The sequence below is a fragment of the Thunnus thynnus genome, chromosome 21, assembly GCF_963924715.1.
Source record: "Thunnus thynnus chromosome 21, fThuThy2.1, whole genome shotgun sequence".
Classification (NCBI taxonomy): domain Eukaryota; kingdom Metazoa; phylum Chordata; class Actinopteri; order Scombriformes; family Scombridae; genus Thunnus; species Thunnus thynnus.
The window spans coordinates 20,847,203-20,864,438 of NC_089537.1; the positions used below are offsets into that span (position 1 = coordinate 20,847,203).

The 17,236-nt window shown below is 39.8% G+C and overlaps 1 protein-coding gene across 7 annotated transcripts in view; it reads right to left on the bottom strand.

Moving 5' to 3' along the window:
- ccny (cyclin Y) overlaps positions 1 to 17,236 on the bottom strand; it is a 41,191-nt gene that overhangs the window by 10,663 nt on the left and 13,292 nt on the right. Inside the window, exons 1-8 of one of the 7 annotated variants that reach the window (XM_067577581.1) lie at positions 14,335 to 14,517; positions 8,216 to 8,302; positions 4,483 to 4,503; positions 3,058 to 3,092; positions 2,029 to 2,129; positions 1,879 to 1,914; positions 1,608 to 1,665; positions 1,118 to 1,237 (exon numbers count right to left, since the gene is read on the bottom strand). In XM_067577581.1, coding sequence (XP_067433682.1) covers positions 1,118 to 1,237; positions 1,608 to 1,665; positions 1,879 to 1,914; positions 2,029 to 2,129; positions 3,058 to 3,092; positions 4,483 to 4,503; positions 8,216 to 8,294 — 450 coding nt within the window. In that variant the 5' untranslated portion in view covers positions 8,295 to 8,302; positions 14,335 to 14,517. Of the gene's footprint in view, positions 1 to 1,117; positions 1,238 to 1,607; positions 1,666 to 1,878; positions 1,915 to 2,028; positions 2,130 to 3,057; positions 3,093 to 4,482; positions 4,504 to 8,215; positions 8,303 to 14,334; positions 14,518 to 17,236 lie in introns of those variants that run through there. The other 6 variants (XM_067577578.1, XM_067577577.1, XM_067577582.1 and 3 more) reach the window with 6 other exon arrangements.

A 17,236-nucleotide genomic window follows, 5' to 3' on the forward strand; every position in this document is an offset into this window, starting at 1 on the left:
CTAAAGTTAGCTGTGTCAGCTAAGCTAAGCCCATAACCACCAGCCAACAGCCCGATTCAATTACTGATGGCATGCCAAACTTTACTCTGGAGGACAGGAAGAGGCAGGCCATGTGCCAGGTGGTGTGTGTGTTTGCGTGTGTGTGGGTGATTCTGTAACATTTTAGCTCAAGAACACCTGTACATGGATAAAGACACAGACACTCTCATAAACACAGTATGTCAATGTATTCACTTTCTTGTCAATGTCTGGACACACCCACCCATATATATGCAGTTCACACATATGTGCATCTGTCAGGAAATGGAGCAACCCAATACTAGGCCACCAGTCCAGCCATATTAACCCTGCACTTCCCAGTCTCCAGAGACACACATGTCAGCCAGAGCAACAAAGTGTTGAAAGAGATGTTTCAGGGCAGATGAGTGGGAGGGAGAGACTGCTTTTTTTTCCAACTGAACATGGTTGATTAAAATTAGGAAACTACTGCGTATATATAAGAAGTAAAATAGAACAAGTAAATTTAAGAGTGTAGTACAGTAGTTATTCTAAACTACACTAAATTGCTATATTTTATTTAAATCATCCCACAAATATACTTTAAGTGTATAATTAGATAAAAACATAAATAACATTTGTTCTATTTACAATATTTAAGACAAAACACATGAAACTGTTAGTACAATAAAAATAAAAAGTCAGGGGAGGATAGAAGGAGAAAGAAATGAGAAGTAAGAGCAGTGCAGGACGTCAGTAAGTTGTGGAGAGTGAATCTACTGTACAAAAAGTGCCATGATATCCTTGCTACAGGCACAGACATACTTCACACCAAAGTAATCCTGACAGGAAATTGCACAGTTCAAACTGATCTTGTCGCAATTCTTGAGTTACTTTCCAATTTTCTTGAGAATTAGTTCATTTCAACTTTTTTGGGAAAAATTCTCCAGAGGGATCAACTGAGCATTTCATATGATTCCAGAGAAGAATTGTGTTCCAAAAATAAATGAGAGAAAAGGCAACAAGAAGGTGGCAGCACATGACACAAGAGAATAAGGAAGCAACACTCCCTCCTAGTGTCAGCACTAAAACACACACATACACACACACACACACTCACCAATGTAACAATGGCACACTCAGCAGTGAGCTGCGCGGCGCTGAACAGCGTCCTGACAAAGCGATAGATCTGCTTCTGCTCAGGATCATGTTTGTCATAATCAGGAGGAACCTCAGACTTCTGCGGTAAATAGAAGATAACAACAAAACATCGTTAGCCAAAATGGAAATACGAGCTTTCACAATAGTTTTTACGAATCAGTCTTATTTTTGAATGGAGTGATTGCAACATTTGGATATGAAGCAGTGAGCATTAGGTACTGTGGTAAATTTTTGTACTGAAAATGTGCAATTATTAAGTGGAAGAATTGAAGTGAAAACACATCTGAATGCTCCAGATGGCTCCTGAGATTACCAGACAGATTTCCCCACCGTTTGATCCATGCAGGCTTATTTGCTGTTCATCAGCGTGTGTGATTTGCCGTGCTGATGAATCCTGACAGCTCTACAGCTTTCGTGTAATGGAAATGTATCTTCAGTTAAGGCCTTACCGAGAGCGGGTGCAGCTTCTCATCAAAAATGTCTAACAACATTCTTCCGTCGACCTCTCTGGAATGACAAACAGACAGAACATTAGTCTACATTGTAAATTTAAAAAATGTAATATATGACTATTAATAACTTGCTCTTCTAAGATATTCCCTGTCCAGTAAGCCATATATGGGCCCCTATTTGAATCTTTGAGCCCTGCATGGGCTTTGTCTGCTGATTTAATGCAGGGCTGTGGAAACTGACAGAAATGGATGAAACTATTTATCGTACCTGTTCTTTATGTGGTAGTATATTGCGAGGGCTACACTGTTGAGACAAAAAAGGACATAAAAGAGAATTACAAAACAGTAAAACCTCTCGTCGCTGTGAGATTAAATATTAAATAATAAGTCATTTTAAATGAGACACTTATGAAGTTACCATTTGATGGTGTATTTGAGGTTGGGCTGACTGACAGTGCTGTCATCAAGGAATATAGTGGAGCATGAGCTGTACTTTCGTCTCACTGGGCCGGGATGATGCTGGAGTTGACACACAAACAGAAAAACAAACACACACACATGCACGTCAATCTCTATTTCTGTCATACTTGGACCAGCCAAAAGGCCTGCTAACAGCTATGGAAAGTAGGGCACCTGTAAGCCCACAAACTAATTCTGTCTGTCCTCTATCAGTGCCTGACATGCTTGCATGTGGGAATGGCAGTTATGGTGGAGCGCATCTTTAGACAACCCCCAAACTTCCATTTAGTGAAAAACACTTTTTTTTTCATTGACTCATTTTGTCCTAAATCTGTTCCTTCTATTAAACCAGTGCTTTAACATGTCAAGAGCATTTAATTCATATTCATTATAAAGAGTCACAGAAGCTTTGTTTTCTCCCTTACAGTACTTCTTTTATCATTTAGATAAATAATTTGTTCATTCAAAGTGTTGATGAGATGGTTCTTTCCTCAAGGAATTGGGCAAATGCAATGGCAATATTCAAAATCAACATCAATGTTTATTCTAAAAATTGCACCAAATTCCTGCACTTGGGACTGAGGGAGTGGTGGACAAAGATGAGCTGCACCATGATGTGATGAAACTGATGCTACTACAATCTCACTACATCTAAATAATGACATATAACTCACACACATGATGATTAAGACCATTAATGGACTTTGAGGTTTGAAAGAGAGAGGCTCAATGATAAAAAAGTGTTGGATTACTTTTAAGGACTTTACCTTGTTCTCCGAAATGTGTGTGAACTTGCAAAAAATATAACACAGTAAAATTACCATTTGCACACTCACGATAGTCACAAATTTATTACGCTACCAAATGACATGTTAAATCTGTTGACAGTTACATAATAAATTTTACTTTCATGGTCTTTAGCCTTTGCATGAGGTATTAAGACCCACTGCTGCCCCTTTGATGTGTCAGTGTCTTTTATGTTACTCACATGGTTGATGTAAAGGCTCTTCCTTTTTTCTCGAACTGAAAAGGAAGATGGAGAGACAGGTGTCAGTGCTGCCAGGCAACACACACTCGAGGCTCAGTATCAGTGCAATACCAAACCCTGACAGACAGGGAGCAGCATTTATCCAGGGTTCATAAGTTCCCTTTCATTATAGATTTTGAGCAAATATTGGGAGAACAGCTTTTTTCCCCTCTAATTATTCTACACTGCATTACACAAAGCAAAGCATTTTCAGCAAATAGCATTTTTAATGGAGTAAAGAACTTTTCAAAGCCTGTAAGTGGCTTTTCCCTCCTCCTGTTCAATTGAGAAATGTGTCTTATGTGTGGGAATGAGTATGTGCTAATTAATTCATCCATTTATCAATTTGGCCTACATGAGTCTAAATTAAATCAAGTATAGTGACTGTTTAATTTAAGTGGAGACTGTCATTTGAGCTAGTCTGGTTCCTTTTTTTTTCTGGTGATACAAATCTGGTTATTTGCAATGCTAATTCTGCTTAATGGATGTAATGATTTGTTAGTTTTATACGGTGGAGCTCGCTTCACAGAGTGCCATGTTGTGTCAGGCTAAATATGGCACAACACACAAGCGCAGCTGTGTGTCAGCGCTCATGCGACGGTGTCTGTTTGTGTATCCATATTTGTCTGTGTGTGTGTGTGTGTGTGTGTGTGTATGTTCGCTCTGATGTAGGAGAACACACAACAGGGGAAAGGATCGCTGGCAAAGCAAACTGGAGCAGATGCAGAGCACACAGCATCACACACACACACACACACACACACACACACACACACACACACACAGTGACGTAGTGAGCTGTCTGCCACCTCTCAACCTAGTGCTGTCTGTCTCTCACCTCTCTGACACACACACACACGCACACAAACACACACACTCTCTAATGGACACGTTTTTTCCAATGAGCAGTCGTGACTGTGTGCACTGCTTTCTAGCAAAAAGCAGCAGTCTCTTACGTCATAATTAGGGCTGGATATTTTAGTGAAAAAAAATAACAAAATCACAATCCTGAATGGATTTTTAAAAATATTACTGATAACATCTATCTAAACATCTGTCTAAACAACGTGCTGTGATGCTCCTGTCAAATCACAATCATTCACACCTCCTCAATAGAAAAGATTTCTCAAGTACTGCTGATGAGGAAAAAAAAAGGTTGGCGTATCATTTTAGTAACCAAATACAGTTTTTTGGTCAACACTATGTAGTAATTGTACATCTCATAGACCAACATGAGCATAAGCACAAACACAAATGCACTGATATCAGCAGCGAAGGCACATCACCTGCGAACAGAAGACAATATATATCAAGTACAAGCATACAATACAGCTTGAGACAACATAATGCTTCCTGCCTGCTGACACCGGACATATTCATGCTTACCTCTCCTGTTGGCCACAGCAACTGAAAAAACACAAAGTCCAAGTTGTCCATATGTTTGTTTTTGACATACATAGATATGCACATTGGGATTTGGTTCAAGTTTGGAGAGGAAAAAATTGCCCATTGTGCAGAGTATATAAATGAAATGTTGGTTCTTAAAGGACATAATCATTTAGCAAACATGTTGGCTGCAGATGTAGCTATTTGTTGTAACAGATACATAATAGTTATGTGGGGGGGGGGGGGTTATTAAATCAACTAAAATTTGGAATATCAAGAACTAAAGAACACAGACAAAAATAAATTAAAAAAAACAATTCTCTTAAAGGTTCTATGTTCAAGAATTGTGACGTAATTTATATGTATAAATTGTTCTTTATTGTCAATGAGTGAACAAGTTGTTACATAATGTAAAAAATGAGACCTTTTCTGACTTTCTCAGTTGTCTGTGCCAGCCTGTGGACTGATTTCTTTGTGAAGGACTCAGGCTGGATTTTCCGTGAAAATTCAAAGGATGTGACGTTCTTTCACGCCCCCGACTGCCTTGCCTCTCTCCCACTAACATCAACAAACAACCTGCATAACGACACTACAACACAGCAAAAACGGGGGAGCTGACTGACTGGGAGGTGGGAGATGCTTTGCTGAAACACGGTGCAAAACACAACGTTAGAGATCTTATGTTATGAGAAGTGTAAGCGAGGAAAATGACATCACCTGCAATAGTCTTGTGCTGCTGAGCGAGCACGTGAGTGAGCATAAGCGACAGGATGTTGACTGCAGCTCACTTAACAGCCACCTCTGTCTCTAATGAGAAGAAATTTCTGATTCTTACAAAGAGAACCTTTAACACCAGTCTACATATTAACTAAGTAAACAAAATTACCTTTATTTACCTCAACTGCAGGATTGGAAGCAGGCTTATATTGCTATATTAGAGGACTTTATTTCCATTTGAAAATTTGATATATTTGCTCATATTTTAGTATGAAGCCTCCTTGTTTTCTGATCTGCTTCTATTGGCTGTGTTAATTTTTTGTTACTGCGTTACCAGTAATTATGGTAATCCACACAAGAGACCTCCACCTGCTAACTCCTGGTTAGCCCTCTGCAACTTGAATGGGGATAAAATAATCTAATTGTACGGCTCTTCTAGACTTTCCAGATGTTATCGGAATGGATCAAATTCTGATAATGAAATGAGTCATTTTGCAAGGGATTGTGTGAGTTTTGCTAAATCTCTCTACTAAAGGAAGGAATCTCTGTATGTATGTATGTCCTTTGTGTATCTCTTGAGCTGTTCATCCAATTGACTCCACACTTGATGAGTGCATGGCTAGGGACCCAAGGGAGTGTGGTGTCAAATTCGGTGCAATTTGGAAATGCAATATGTTCAATATTAATGAACTTTGAATAAACAAGCAATTAGCAAGCCGCTCCACTCTGTGCAGGTGCAGGGCAGAGCTTCGGAGCTCTGCCAACTGACTCGAGCATGTCAGGGATGGACCAGAGACGAGGTGTGACACATGTCAGAGAAAAGAGCTCTAAAAAGAGAAAAGTAGACAGCGAAAACAGAGCTTTTAATCAAGAATGGACACTCTGACCCCGTGTCTAGACAGAAAGTGTAGCGTGAGCTGCACGTTTAGCAGATCAGCAGCACGTGAATGGTTGTGTCTTCACAGGAGGCATTCAAGTACATGGTTTAGCGTATGTCACCTGCATTTTGGAAGCACTCAGAGCCAAATACACAATGACTGGAGTTATGTGTGTAAAATAAAGGAAATACTTCCACAGGCAGTTCAAAACCAGTTTGTCTCATATGCTCCAAGACTGTGAAGCACCACAACAGACAAAGTACAAATCTTTGGAGGAAACACCCACTCAAATCCGAACTCAAGGCACAGAAAATGGGAAACAGGAACAACGAAGAGCCAAATTTGATCGATCCACTTTATTTTAGGATGCACATTATTTTATTTTTAAATGCAGCCCTTCTTTTAGGCTACTTGCAATGAGAAAAGAACATTTATTTACTATTTGACTAGCCTACTTATTATTTATAACATCTGTGTTTGATAGAATGTTAAATTCTTTCATGTTGTTCGTGTAGCCTTTATACTTACATCAACTGTACCTATTAATTTTTCTATGTGTTGAAGTAGCGGCCAGAGGCCAAGCAATCTGCCTGTTCCGAACAGGCACGTTTTGAATGGGCTCTGCACTAGTTAGTAATGTAATGAGAGCTCAATGGGGTGGCTGTGGTGGCAGTTGGTTTGGGGGGGGGACAAGATGGAAGATGGAACCACCTCTTGACCGTGGACGTTTGTATCGCAATTTTGGTCTGAGTTTCAGAACCATTACACCCTTACTCAGTAGTAGTAATGTTTTCAGCTTTAGGATCAGACTTGTCTGGTCTGTATAATATGCTGAGAAAATAGGCCAGCAAGCATTCACACACGAGCTTGATAAGGAGCATCAGTACCTAATATCAGATCAATACATCAGCCTTCAGGCTACAATCTCTTCAGCTGAACCGGCTTTTCTTCAGTGTGTGCAAATGGAACAATATTAAGCCTCTTATCATCACAGTAAAGAGATTATGTCTAAACTGAAAATTAATCTCAAAAACAACTTCATCACATTTCAGTTGATTAAAATATGATATTACTGCCACTCTGGGAGGTGCCGACTACTACAGGATCAGTCTCGCTGCCTGACAGCAGATACAGAAAAATGATCAAAACACCCCCATGTGAAAAAAATGTCAAAAAATCTGATGAGGGCTGCTAGTATGAAGTTTTCACTGGAGTCTGCAGCGCCTTTATGGTGGATGATACGTATAGGTCAAATGTATTTTTGTGTAGTTCCACATCTGAAATCCCTGCATCCATGAAACAGCTTGCTTTCCCACAAACTAGGCCACACATGTCATCACTTGACTTGCACGAGTTTGAAAGATAAAGATACTTAGAAATTATTTTACACAGGCTGCTTTATCGCTTGATGCACAATCTACCACATATGGCAAAGCTGCTCTTTGAATGTCCTCTGTCAACAAGGGGTCACATTTTAGAGGATCAATGGCAAATATTACAATGTGTGCAACCAGCACACATAGTGGTAAATATCATGTTTAGTAGTTTCAGGGCCAAAAGAGACAGAGAATTTTTGTGAAAATGGACTGAGTTCCCTGATATAAAGTGGCAAGAAAACTTTAAAATATCAAGATCTTTGATGGAACTGTCTGAACTGTGTGTGTCCAAAGTGTTCCCAGAATGTCAGTCCACATTGCTAGTGGGTTGGAAGCTTTGCAGAATACCAAACTGTAACCAAGTAGTTTGACATCTGAGTTTGCTTACTTATTATGTAATAGACTGGTGCTGGTTGCATGCCATTTCATCAAGGTATTAACAATGTATAAGGCATGCATAATTGCACAGTGCTTTAAATTTGTACAGAACATTCTTCTACAGACTTCAGATGGAATGCATATACTGGCCCTGGAGCCATCAGATATAAGCTATAAGAATTTTATCAGCTGAATAAGAATAGAATATAATATAAGAACAGAGGAATATAAGAATTTTGCAATATGACCAGTATGATGATTATGATCTGGTGAACACCAGATCATAATCATCATACTGGTCATATTGCAAAAGTCCTTTTGCAAGCCAAGGAGTATGACATTTCAAACATTCATAGGTTGAAGAGAAATACAAGGTGCTCGTACAGCTATGCTCACCGTCCGTCTGTGACTTGCTGAGGAAGATGGTGCTGGCCCGAGGATGATCCGAGGGATTGTACTCCATGGGCAGATCTGAAAATAGAGGACAGAAAATTTAAGTCTCACAAGCAGTTCATTACGTTTTAGCTCAAATGGATTTCCATGTCATTTGAAAAACCAGAACAACCAGGATACACCTCTAGTACAAAATCAATTTCACTGTGAGTCTGCATACTGATTGTTTAGTAGCTGAACAAGTTCATGATCTTCCTAATGTTTTTTCAGCAGCAGCAGATGAGCAGAGCTCTGGTATAATAAGCAATGAACATCAAGCGATGACGTTTTACCAGAATAACTACAGCACATGGCAGAATGAAATTCATTTGAGGTTAAAGTGTGGGACTGGCTTTAGGGGTTAACCACCTCTCTTGTAATGGACTTAGCTGAATGGAAAAACAATCTGTCAGCAGACAGTAAAGCTGCACCAGCGCTGTGTAAACAGCAGTTTGTAAATCGATGCGCTAAGCAAACACAGCAGAAAGGTATAGATTTGTTTTAGATCATTGTCTGCACACACACATACCACCTAGGATCAACCACCAGCTTAGACAGTGACTGGCAGAAACTGCAATAAATCACAAGCAAAAGATCTTAACATTCAATAGCTGATGAACTTGACAGCCTTTTTGTACAATTTCTGTCTTCCGAGTCTAACACTGGGTGCTGCAGGTACGGCTATCTGCCACAAGGTGTTCTCTCTGACAAGGGTTCATTCACACTACATGCACAATTATCAGGCAAGTGAGTATTCTGACCTTATCATTATTTCTATTCACATTTCCCAACTCAGAACCATATAAACTTGAATGCTTATTGGATTTAATCATTTTCAGGTTGTGTAATGAGGGAGGGTGTGGTCTCAAGTGATTAACACCTTTATATTAACACTGAAAAGTCAAAAATTGTAAAATGCCTTTCAGACAGATGCAACACTCTTGAAATAGCTAAACTACTGAGGTGTGACAACCGGACTATCAAACATCGCAAAAAAACACATGGAGAAGAAAAGGTGCAAATTAACTGCAAAAGAGTTGAGAAGAATTAAATATGGAGCTACCTGGAGCCAATTATACTCCAGTGCTACCATATTACAGAACCTGTCTGGAGTGTCCAGAAGTAAAAGGTGTCAAGTGCTCAGAGACATGGCCATGGTAAAGAAGGCTGAGACACGACCACCACTGAATAAGATTCACAAGTCGAAATGTCAAGATTGGGCCAAGAAATACCTGCTGACAGATTTCTCAAAGGTTTTATGGACAGATGAAATGAGAGTGACTCTTGATGGAGATGGGCCTGGGATTGGATCACTAATAGACACAGGGCATCACTTCGAGTCAGGCACCAGCGAGGTGGAAGAGGGGTACTGGTATGAGCTGTTATCATTAAGGATGAGCTAGTTGGACTTTTTCGGGTTGAAGATGGACTGAAAATCAACTCCCAAACCTACCGCCAGTTTCTGGAAGATACTTTCTTCAAGCAGTGGTGCAGGGAAAAGTCTTCAGCATTCAAGAAGGCCATGATCTCTATGCAGGACTTTGCTCCATCACATGCATCCGAGTACTCCACTGCTTGGTTAGCCAGCAAAGGCCTCAAAGATGACCAAATAATGACCTGGCTCCTTCCTCATCTGACTTAAATCCTATTGAGAACTTGTGGGCCCTTCTCAAACATGAGACTTACAATGAAGGAAGACAATACACCTCTTTGAACAGCATTTCATGAACAGATCAAGAAACTGACAGACTACATGAATGTAAGGCTCATGGCAGTTATTGAAAAGTAGGGTGGTCATATTGGTCACTGAATATTTTTGACAGGCCAAAAATGTTATTTAATTGTCAGAATAAAAAAGTGAGGTGGGGAAATTTCTTCTTGTAATTTAGTTGCCTTATAAGTCTGCACACTAATAGTTGCAAAATAATTGTGCACATTTATATCTTCCCCTGAGAAAGACAAAACTCACTTTTCCTGTGTTAAACATTCAGGTTTGAAGTTTAATAACATTTTGGATTGACTGTGAGCATTGTATTAGTCCAACAATGCAAATTTATCCTGAGGAATACAATTTGCCTTATAATCATGCATGCAATGTAATCAAGAGAAATTTTTATTTCAGACTTTTTAAAAGAAAGTTAAAAGTAAATCTCATATCCAGATATAGCTCATTCATATCCCGATAACGATACCTATCCTGATATAGCACATTTTAATTCAATGCATAAATAGTTGGTCTGTGCGCCCATGCACATGTTCAAATTTGAGATAAATGATAAATGACTCAAATCCTCGCTTGATTATCAGAACTGACTGTCAAACAAATGATCAGTTCATTGACAGATCATTTCACAACTAGAGTGTTTATGGAAAATAAATACAATAATCTAAAACTCTAAAAAGTCTACACATCGACAATATTTTCATATTCTGAAGTAATTAAGGGACTTTGAAAGTAATTCTCTCGTCACAGCCTTCATTTCTTTTTTCCGTTTTCCAGGTAAAGATGGCTGTTGCTTCATCCACCTAAACTTCTACATCAAAACACAAACAACATGGATGTCTGTTTAAAAGATCACCTTTCAGCTTTAAACTTCTCTTGTAACACACTGCCCTCCCTTATTGATGTGTACGTGCCAAACCAGAACTAGCCACAGACACTGTCACCTGGCAGATGTCTGTTATGTAAAAATCTCTGAATATATCAGTATCAATCTTGTGTCCTTGTTCTTTGCCCTGATTAAATCCCAAAGGATGAGACATGCTGCTGAGAGTTTTTATTGTTTAGTTCAAAAGAACAAATTTACAAAGAGCAGTTCTGAGCCGGTAGTTTTTCATAGCTGTGGTTGGTGAAACAGAGAACCACTGTTTGAACAGTGGATTGGTATTATATCCTGAAGCATAGGCGGCACCAGGACATCATGCTTGGAGAGGCTAAAAGTAAGCAGTTGGGTGGGGGCGGAGGTGAGGCAGCACCATGTGAACACAACACATAACCTGTTGCTGTCTTTTAATAATTAATTAAAGAAATAAATGAAAAATAAAAAAAATACTTGAAGCCATCAATCTAATGCTTTTTCAGTCTCAATTCTACTCTATCTCATGTTGTAAATTGTCACATCATATTGCAAAATATGATGCAACAGTATTAGCATTATGAGGCATTTCAAGAAGATTTCAAAGTTGGAAAGAAGTTTCATGACACACAGGATTAAAGAGCTCGGGTAATCCGATGTCTCCCACATTAAAGGAAGAATGCCGACTTCTAACTGACCAGTCTGAAGTGTTTAGAGGCTGAAGATTAATTAACATATGTGTCCTGCTGCCTTCAGATGGCTGCAGGGATTTGATGACCTGAAGGGGAAGCTTTTCATACAGTATAAAACTGCTGTGGACAACAAATACTGTCAGAATCAGTCATATTAATTTATAAATCAATGCAGACTACTTTTACAGCTTTAACCATATTAAACTTTATATTTTTTATGCCAATTTAAACGTGTCTATTAGCTGGAGAGTGTTTGATTAAATACACTTTATTTATATTTGAAGCATTTCTGTGCATTTGCTGACAGAATTTAGTTTAGTCTTGTTGATAAAATCACTGACGTGTCAGTGGAGTGACTTTGCTTCAGAAACAGATGTGGTTCTGAGACATCTATTCTCAGCACAGCAACACCAACAACTTGCTTTTCAATGCTTCACTGAATAAACCCCTCCCCTCCCCCACCACCTGTTTGTTCCTCTCCTCCCACCTGTGCACCGTGTGTGCTGTGCTTAGCACCAAAATACACAGCCAGGCAAAACAAATTCAGGAAACGGTCAGAGCGCTGCTTATATCGGTCGTTATAATCCGTAACTAGAAGCTTCTGTCTCTCCCACTTGGTCTCTCCGTTGTCTCCACCTATGTCCTCAAGGTTGCTTGAATTTTATGCTACCCTGGTGAGGTGATTTAATATCCTGAACAACCTTAGATGAAACATAAGGTTATGATCATTATCACGTTCTGGTCTAGTTTATGCATTAACTCAACTTGTAATCTTAACTCCTAAAATCTCAATATAACCAAAGGAAAAAAATGAATGAATTGAAAGCAGGGGAGGAAACTAAACTAAAACTCAACACAGACAAGCAGTGTGGGGTGGTGACCCCGTCGGCAGCTTCCTGGTTTCTTAGATGATGTCAGTGAAACAGGAAGGGCCAGAAAGGACCAACACCCAGATACACTATTAGAGAGAGTGAGAAACAGATGCAGAGAGAGAGAGACGGATAATAAGAGAGAAAGGGGCAAAAGGGGCAAGAGAGCAGAAAATGAAGTAATGAGAGTGATATATTTGAAACATGATTGACAGAGAGGAGAAAAGAGGAGAGAAGTTGAGAGGAAAGGAGAAAAGAGAGGAAACAAAAAGGGAGATAGAGAGAGTGGGAATGTAGAGGAGGAGAGGATATGAGAAATGGAAAATAAGAAATGAAACCAAAAGTGAGGAGAAATGAAAGGAAGGGATGAGGTCAGTTTGCAACCAGCTACAGTGTGAAACCTCCTGAAAATGAGTTAAACTCTGGTTCATGGAAAGCTTGAGTTTCAATCTACCATTAAAACAAACTAAGTCCTGATAACTACAGAGCATGCCTGAGATCACAGAGCCTCTTTCGGTACACTGCAGGTTACGCATGCAAGCCACAGCTATTGTGTCCAAACTCTTTTGAACTACTGTCTTTTTATGTTTGAGAGCCACTTGAAGAGCCTCAAAGGACACATGATGTAGGAGGAAGTGACACACGATACTGAATACAAGATGGGTGTGTGGGAAGAAGCAAAGAGTAGTGAAGGAGAACTGAAGGTGGGTTAATGATGCTGCACATACAGCTCAACACACACACACACACACACACGTCTGCAACACATCAGTCGCAAATAACAGTTAAAAGCTGAAATTTCTACAGCCTTAAGAGGCAGGATATTAGATAACTATTAAAAATGCCTTTAAATAACTTAGCAAGTAAATCTGATTTTCTGGATTCCTCATGACGTAACATTTTCAAGACAGGAAGCTTACTATCCACAGACCCAGGCTGTATCCCTCTCTACGGATGATGTCTATGACCTCTGGTGTGGTTCCACCCTCCCCATTTTTTCTACTTTTCTCCAACCTTGGGGTGGACGAAAGCACCCAACTTCCTGCGTTTCAGGAAGTGGAGAGGAAATGAAGTAGGGGGTGGTGGTTACACATTGTTAGAGAGGTATAAGCTGAACAAAGAGTGGAGGGATATACACTCCTACTGAATCCCTGCAGAGCACACAATGAACACACCTACAGTATGGGAAAGATGAGGGACAAAACCAAAAGAAACTAGACACTAAAATGGCCCCATCTCATTGTTCTTCTTCTCATGGTTCTCCTCTGATAAATGAATACACCTCTTCCAGTGTTCCATTCAAAGTAAAGGAAATCTATCATCTGGGAATTGTCTTTTCAGCAACAATCGTGTAAGAGTGCACAATCATACAATAATAAATAGAGGGTCGGGCTGGGCGATATGATGATGTATACCATACCATGAGACAATATATATTTGTCAACTGTCAGAGATTTTACTCTACTGTTTATACCAAGGTAGCTCTCCCTTTAATATTTCTTAAGTATTAGACCATTGTGGGCAATGATGCAAATCAATGAGCAGGGCTGATTGATGGATTTTTATATCATCAGTGTACAAACATTTATTTTCCATTAAGATGAGAATCTTTGTACATTTTATATCTTGATCAGTTTTATCAGTGCAAAGTTTGCATTTCAAAAAAATATTTTATACATTTTTCATGAAAAACTGTTATCTAATGACAGTGTTGCTCAGATCACTGCAAATGACAGCATGAAATAAATGACTGCAGGAAAAATATACTCTCTGCTTTATTTGAAAATGTTTGGTTAAGGCAGCCACTTCGGTCAAAACTAGTTGTCAGCTTAATTTTGAGCTACATTTTATATTGTACCTGACGAAAAACATGAGTAAATCCTTGCTGTCTTCTCTAGAAGAGTGTTAATATAGAAATGAATCCTATTGCTTGCCTTAATAGAAGATCGAGCTGGTTGAATTCATTTTTCCTCCTCCATAGCATCACCTCAATCAGCTGCGAGCACCTCCAGTGCAAAAAGAAACTGATGCCAGTGGTTATACTGTGAACAAGAATAGCTGTATGACTGTGGTTAACAGTTAGCTAGCACTCTGTCTTTATGCCCTCGTAGCCTGTCATGAGGTTGGCTTCAGGGTGCAACATCAGCCCTGAAAGGAAGACCCTTTGCTGGTTTTTGGCTGCCCTGCTGAGAGGTGCCAGCCTGAAGGAATCCAGATGGTGCAGCACGGCACTGCCCGGCTGTCAACAGCATGCTATCAAACAGTACGCCCACATGGTTGAGATAAGAAGCACACAGCACATCTTGTAATGGAGTGTTTGAGAAAAGAGCACAAGATGTAGCTGGTGTTTGAAAATAGACGTGTTAAAAGGAACACGGTGTTGCATGGTTCTAGATAGTGTCACACTGGATGCTATTTTTATAACATCAGCTAAAACTGTTTTGTTGCTGTTTGAAATGATGCAATCTGGTTCGACCACTGATATTTGATTTGGTATTTTAAATTCACTCAACCAGTATTTTACTGAACAGTTTCTCATGAGATATCAGTACAAATTGCAGTTTATGAAGCAAAGCAAAGGCAAGCTGTCCCTCAGTTAATACATGAAGTATCTTGGTGCGTCATGCCGTGTCTGGATTTACCTTCAACCATTTAAGCTCTTGCCCTATTTGGCTACTGTTTCACTCTGTTTGTCTCACCTTGAATTTCAGCCATCTGTTTTCTAGTGTATACCAGCCTCCTGAGTGCAGTTTAGAGTAGAAAAGCCAAGCAATTTTCATCTGATACTTATCACAGTGCAAACTTTATGACCGCTACACCACATCATGCTGTGATTTGGCCCTGATAACACCCCTGTGTATGTGCTGTAATGTGAGAAGAAAGGAAAAAGGGAAATCAAGAGCACAAGGTCAAAACCTAGTATATGACTGGACGTGTTTGAAACACTAGAAGGCTTTTAATTTGTATGACACCTGGTAACCATCAGACATGGACATCGCAGCATTTTTAAGATGTTTGTTTATATGTACGTCTATTTATCTGTATAGCACTTGTCATATAGTAGTTGTAACTCAAGGTGCTGTACACATAAGAATAACATTAAAAATACTTAGAGCGTAACTGCACCCCTAGGTCTGAGCCTAAATCCACCCACTACATAATTCTGAAAAATACTAAAAAGTGGGCAAGGGGGTGAGAGGCGGGTGGGAGGGGCTGAGGAGAGGAGAGGGGAGGGGACAGGAGGGGAACGGAGGTGGGAGCACGGCTGTGTGAGGCAGGAGTTGCTCACTGACCTATAATAGTAATAATGAGAGGAAGACAAACAGTGCAACGACATTTAAACAAGCCTGAAGTCAGAGCTGGCAGCCACAGAAACAACAGATATCCTCCTCGCATCTCACCCTGCTGCTTATTAACTCTCCGGCTGTCTGTTCCTGCGGTTATCAGCTGGTAAATCTTGTTTAGAAACGTTAACTCGTGGTGTAACCGGAGCTCCACCGAAACTTTCTGTCCTGTCTGTCAGCTGAACCTGTTCTCCGTGTAGCAGCTCTGCCGAAAACTGAAGCTGTCCACTGCGGAGCAGAGCTGTGGTCGGACAGGTTGAGTAATGGCTCCGGCTGCTGCTGCAGCCAGTCACAGAGCAGACACTTTCAGTTTATAATTGTAGCATCCGTCATCCCACTAAGTATTGATATCACGCTTAGTATTTTACTAATTAAAGTTTTTTTGTTTGATGAACATGGGAGCTGATATGTGAAAATGAACTGAAGCCAGACATGCTTGTTTTTGCTGTGCATAGTGGTATGATGTCATTATGTCAACAAGTTGGAATACTGCCATTACCACAATATGATTTTTTTTTATCATAATAAAAATTATACCTATATTATCATGAACGACATACGATATGGCACATCCCTAACCTTAATAACATTATCATGCCAAAATTCTGTGGTGTGTAAATCAAAACAAACAACCTCAATTCCTGCCACACACTAAGGGCAGATTGTCAAAATTCTTCAGTTTCTAAAATTCAAGGGAAACAAATTTTGTTTGAGAGACCACATGAATGAAAAATGAAGTGAATGAAATGCTTACTTTTTGCTTTTTCCCCCCACACACACACACAAAACAAGGGAGCAACACCCCAGCAGCACCATCACAGCTCTTCCTAACAGCTTAAACCACCTCTAAGCTCGAAACATTGATCGCAGACATCTGCCAAACTCAGTGCAGTGATGCAGACTCGTCAGAGGAAAAGCGCTGAGCTTTTATCAAAGAAAAGCCACCAAGGACAAGAAGATGGTAGGGGAATGAGTCAGGGACATTTCACCTCAACTCGACAGAAAACATATTCCCTCTCCCACAGGATCTACTTAAATAAGTGTGCTTGTGTGTGTGTGTGTGTGTGTGTGTGGTCATGAGCCTCTGATTTTGATCATCACACCAAAAAAAATTCACCACACCATTAAAAAAAAGTTTGTCATGACGTTTTGTTCCATGTATTGCTACAGTACAACACATATAGTATGGCACATCATTTTCTGTACTATATGCTTTGTCCCTTCCTTCAAGGAACGGAAGTCATCATCATTACATTTCTTTTCATCACTTCACTGTGCCCCCAAAAACACCAAAAGATGCTTACGAAACACTCGACACAACTAGAATGTGCGTTTCCAGAGAAATGCCTGTGACTGCTGCCAGCTGCTGCTGCAGCAATTTTGTTTTTACGGTGGTGCCACATATGGGTGAAATTGCATCCTACTGTACAACATTGTTCAGCGTCCATGTGTGTACAGTATTCCCAAATTTGGTAGCAATTGGATGATGCTT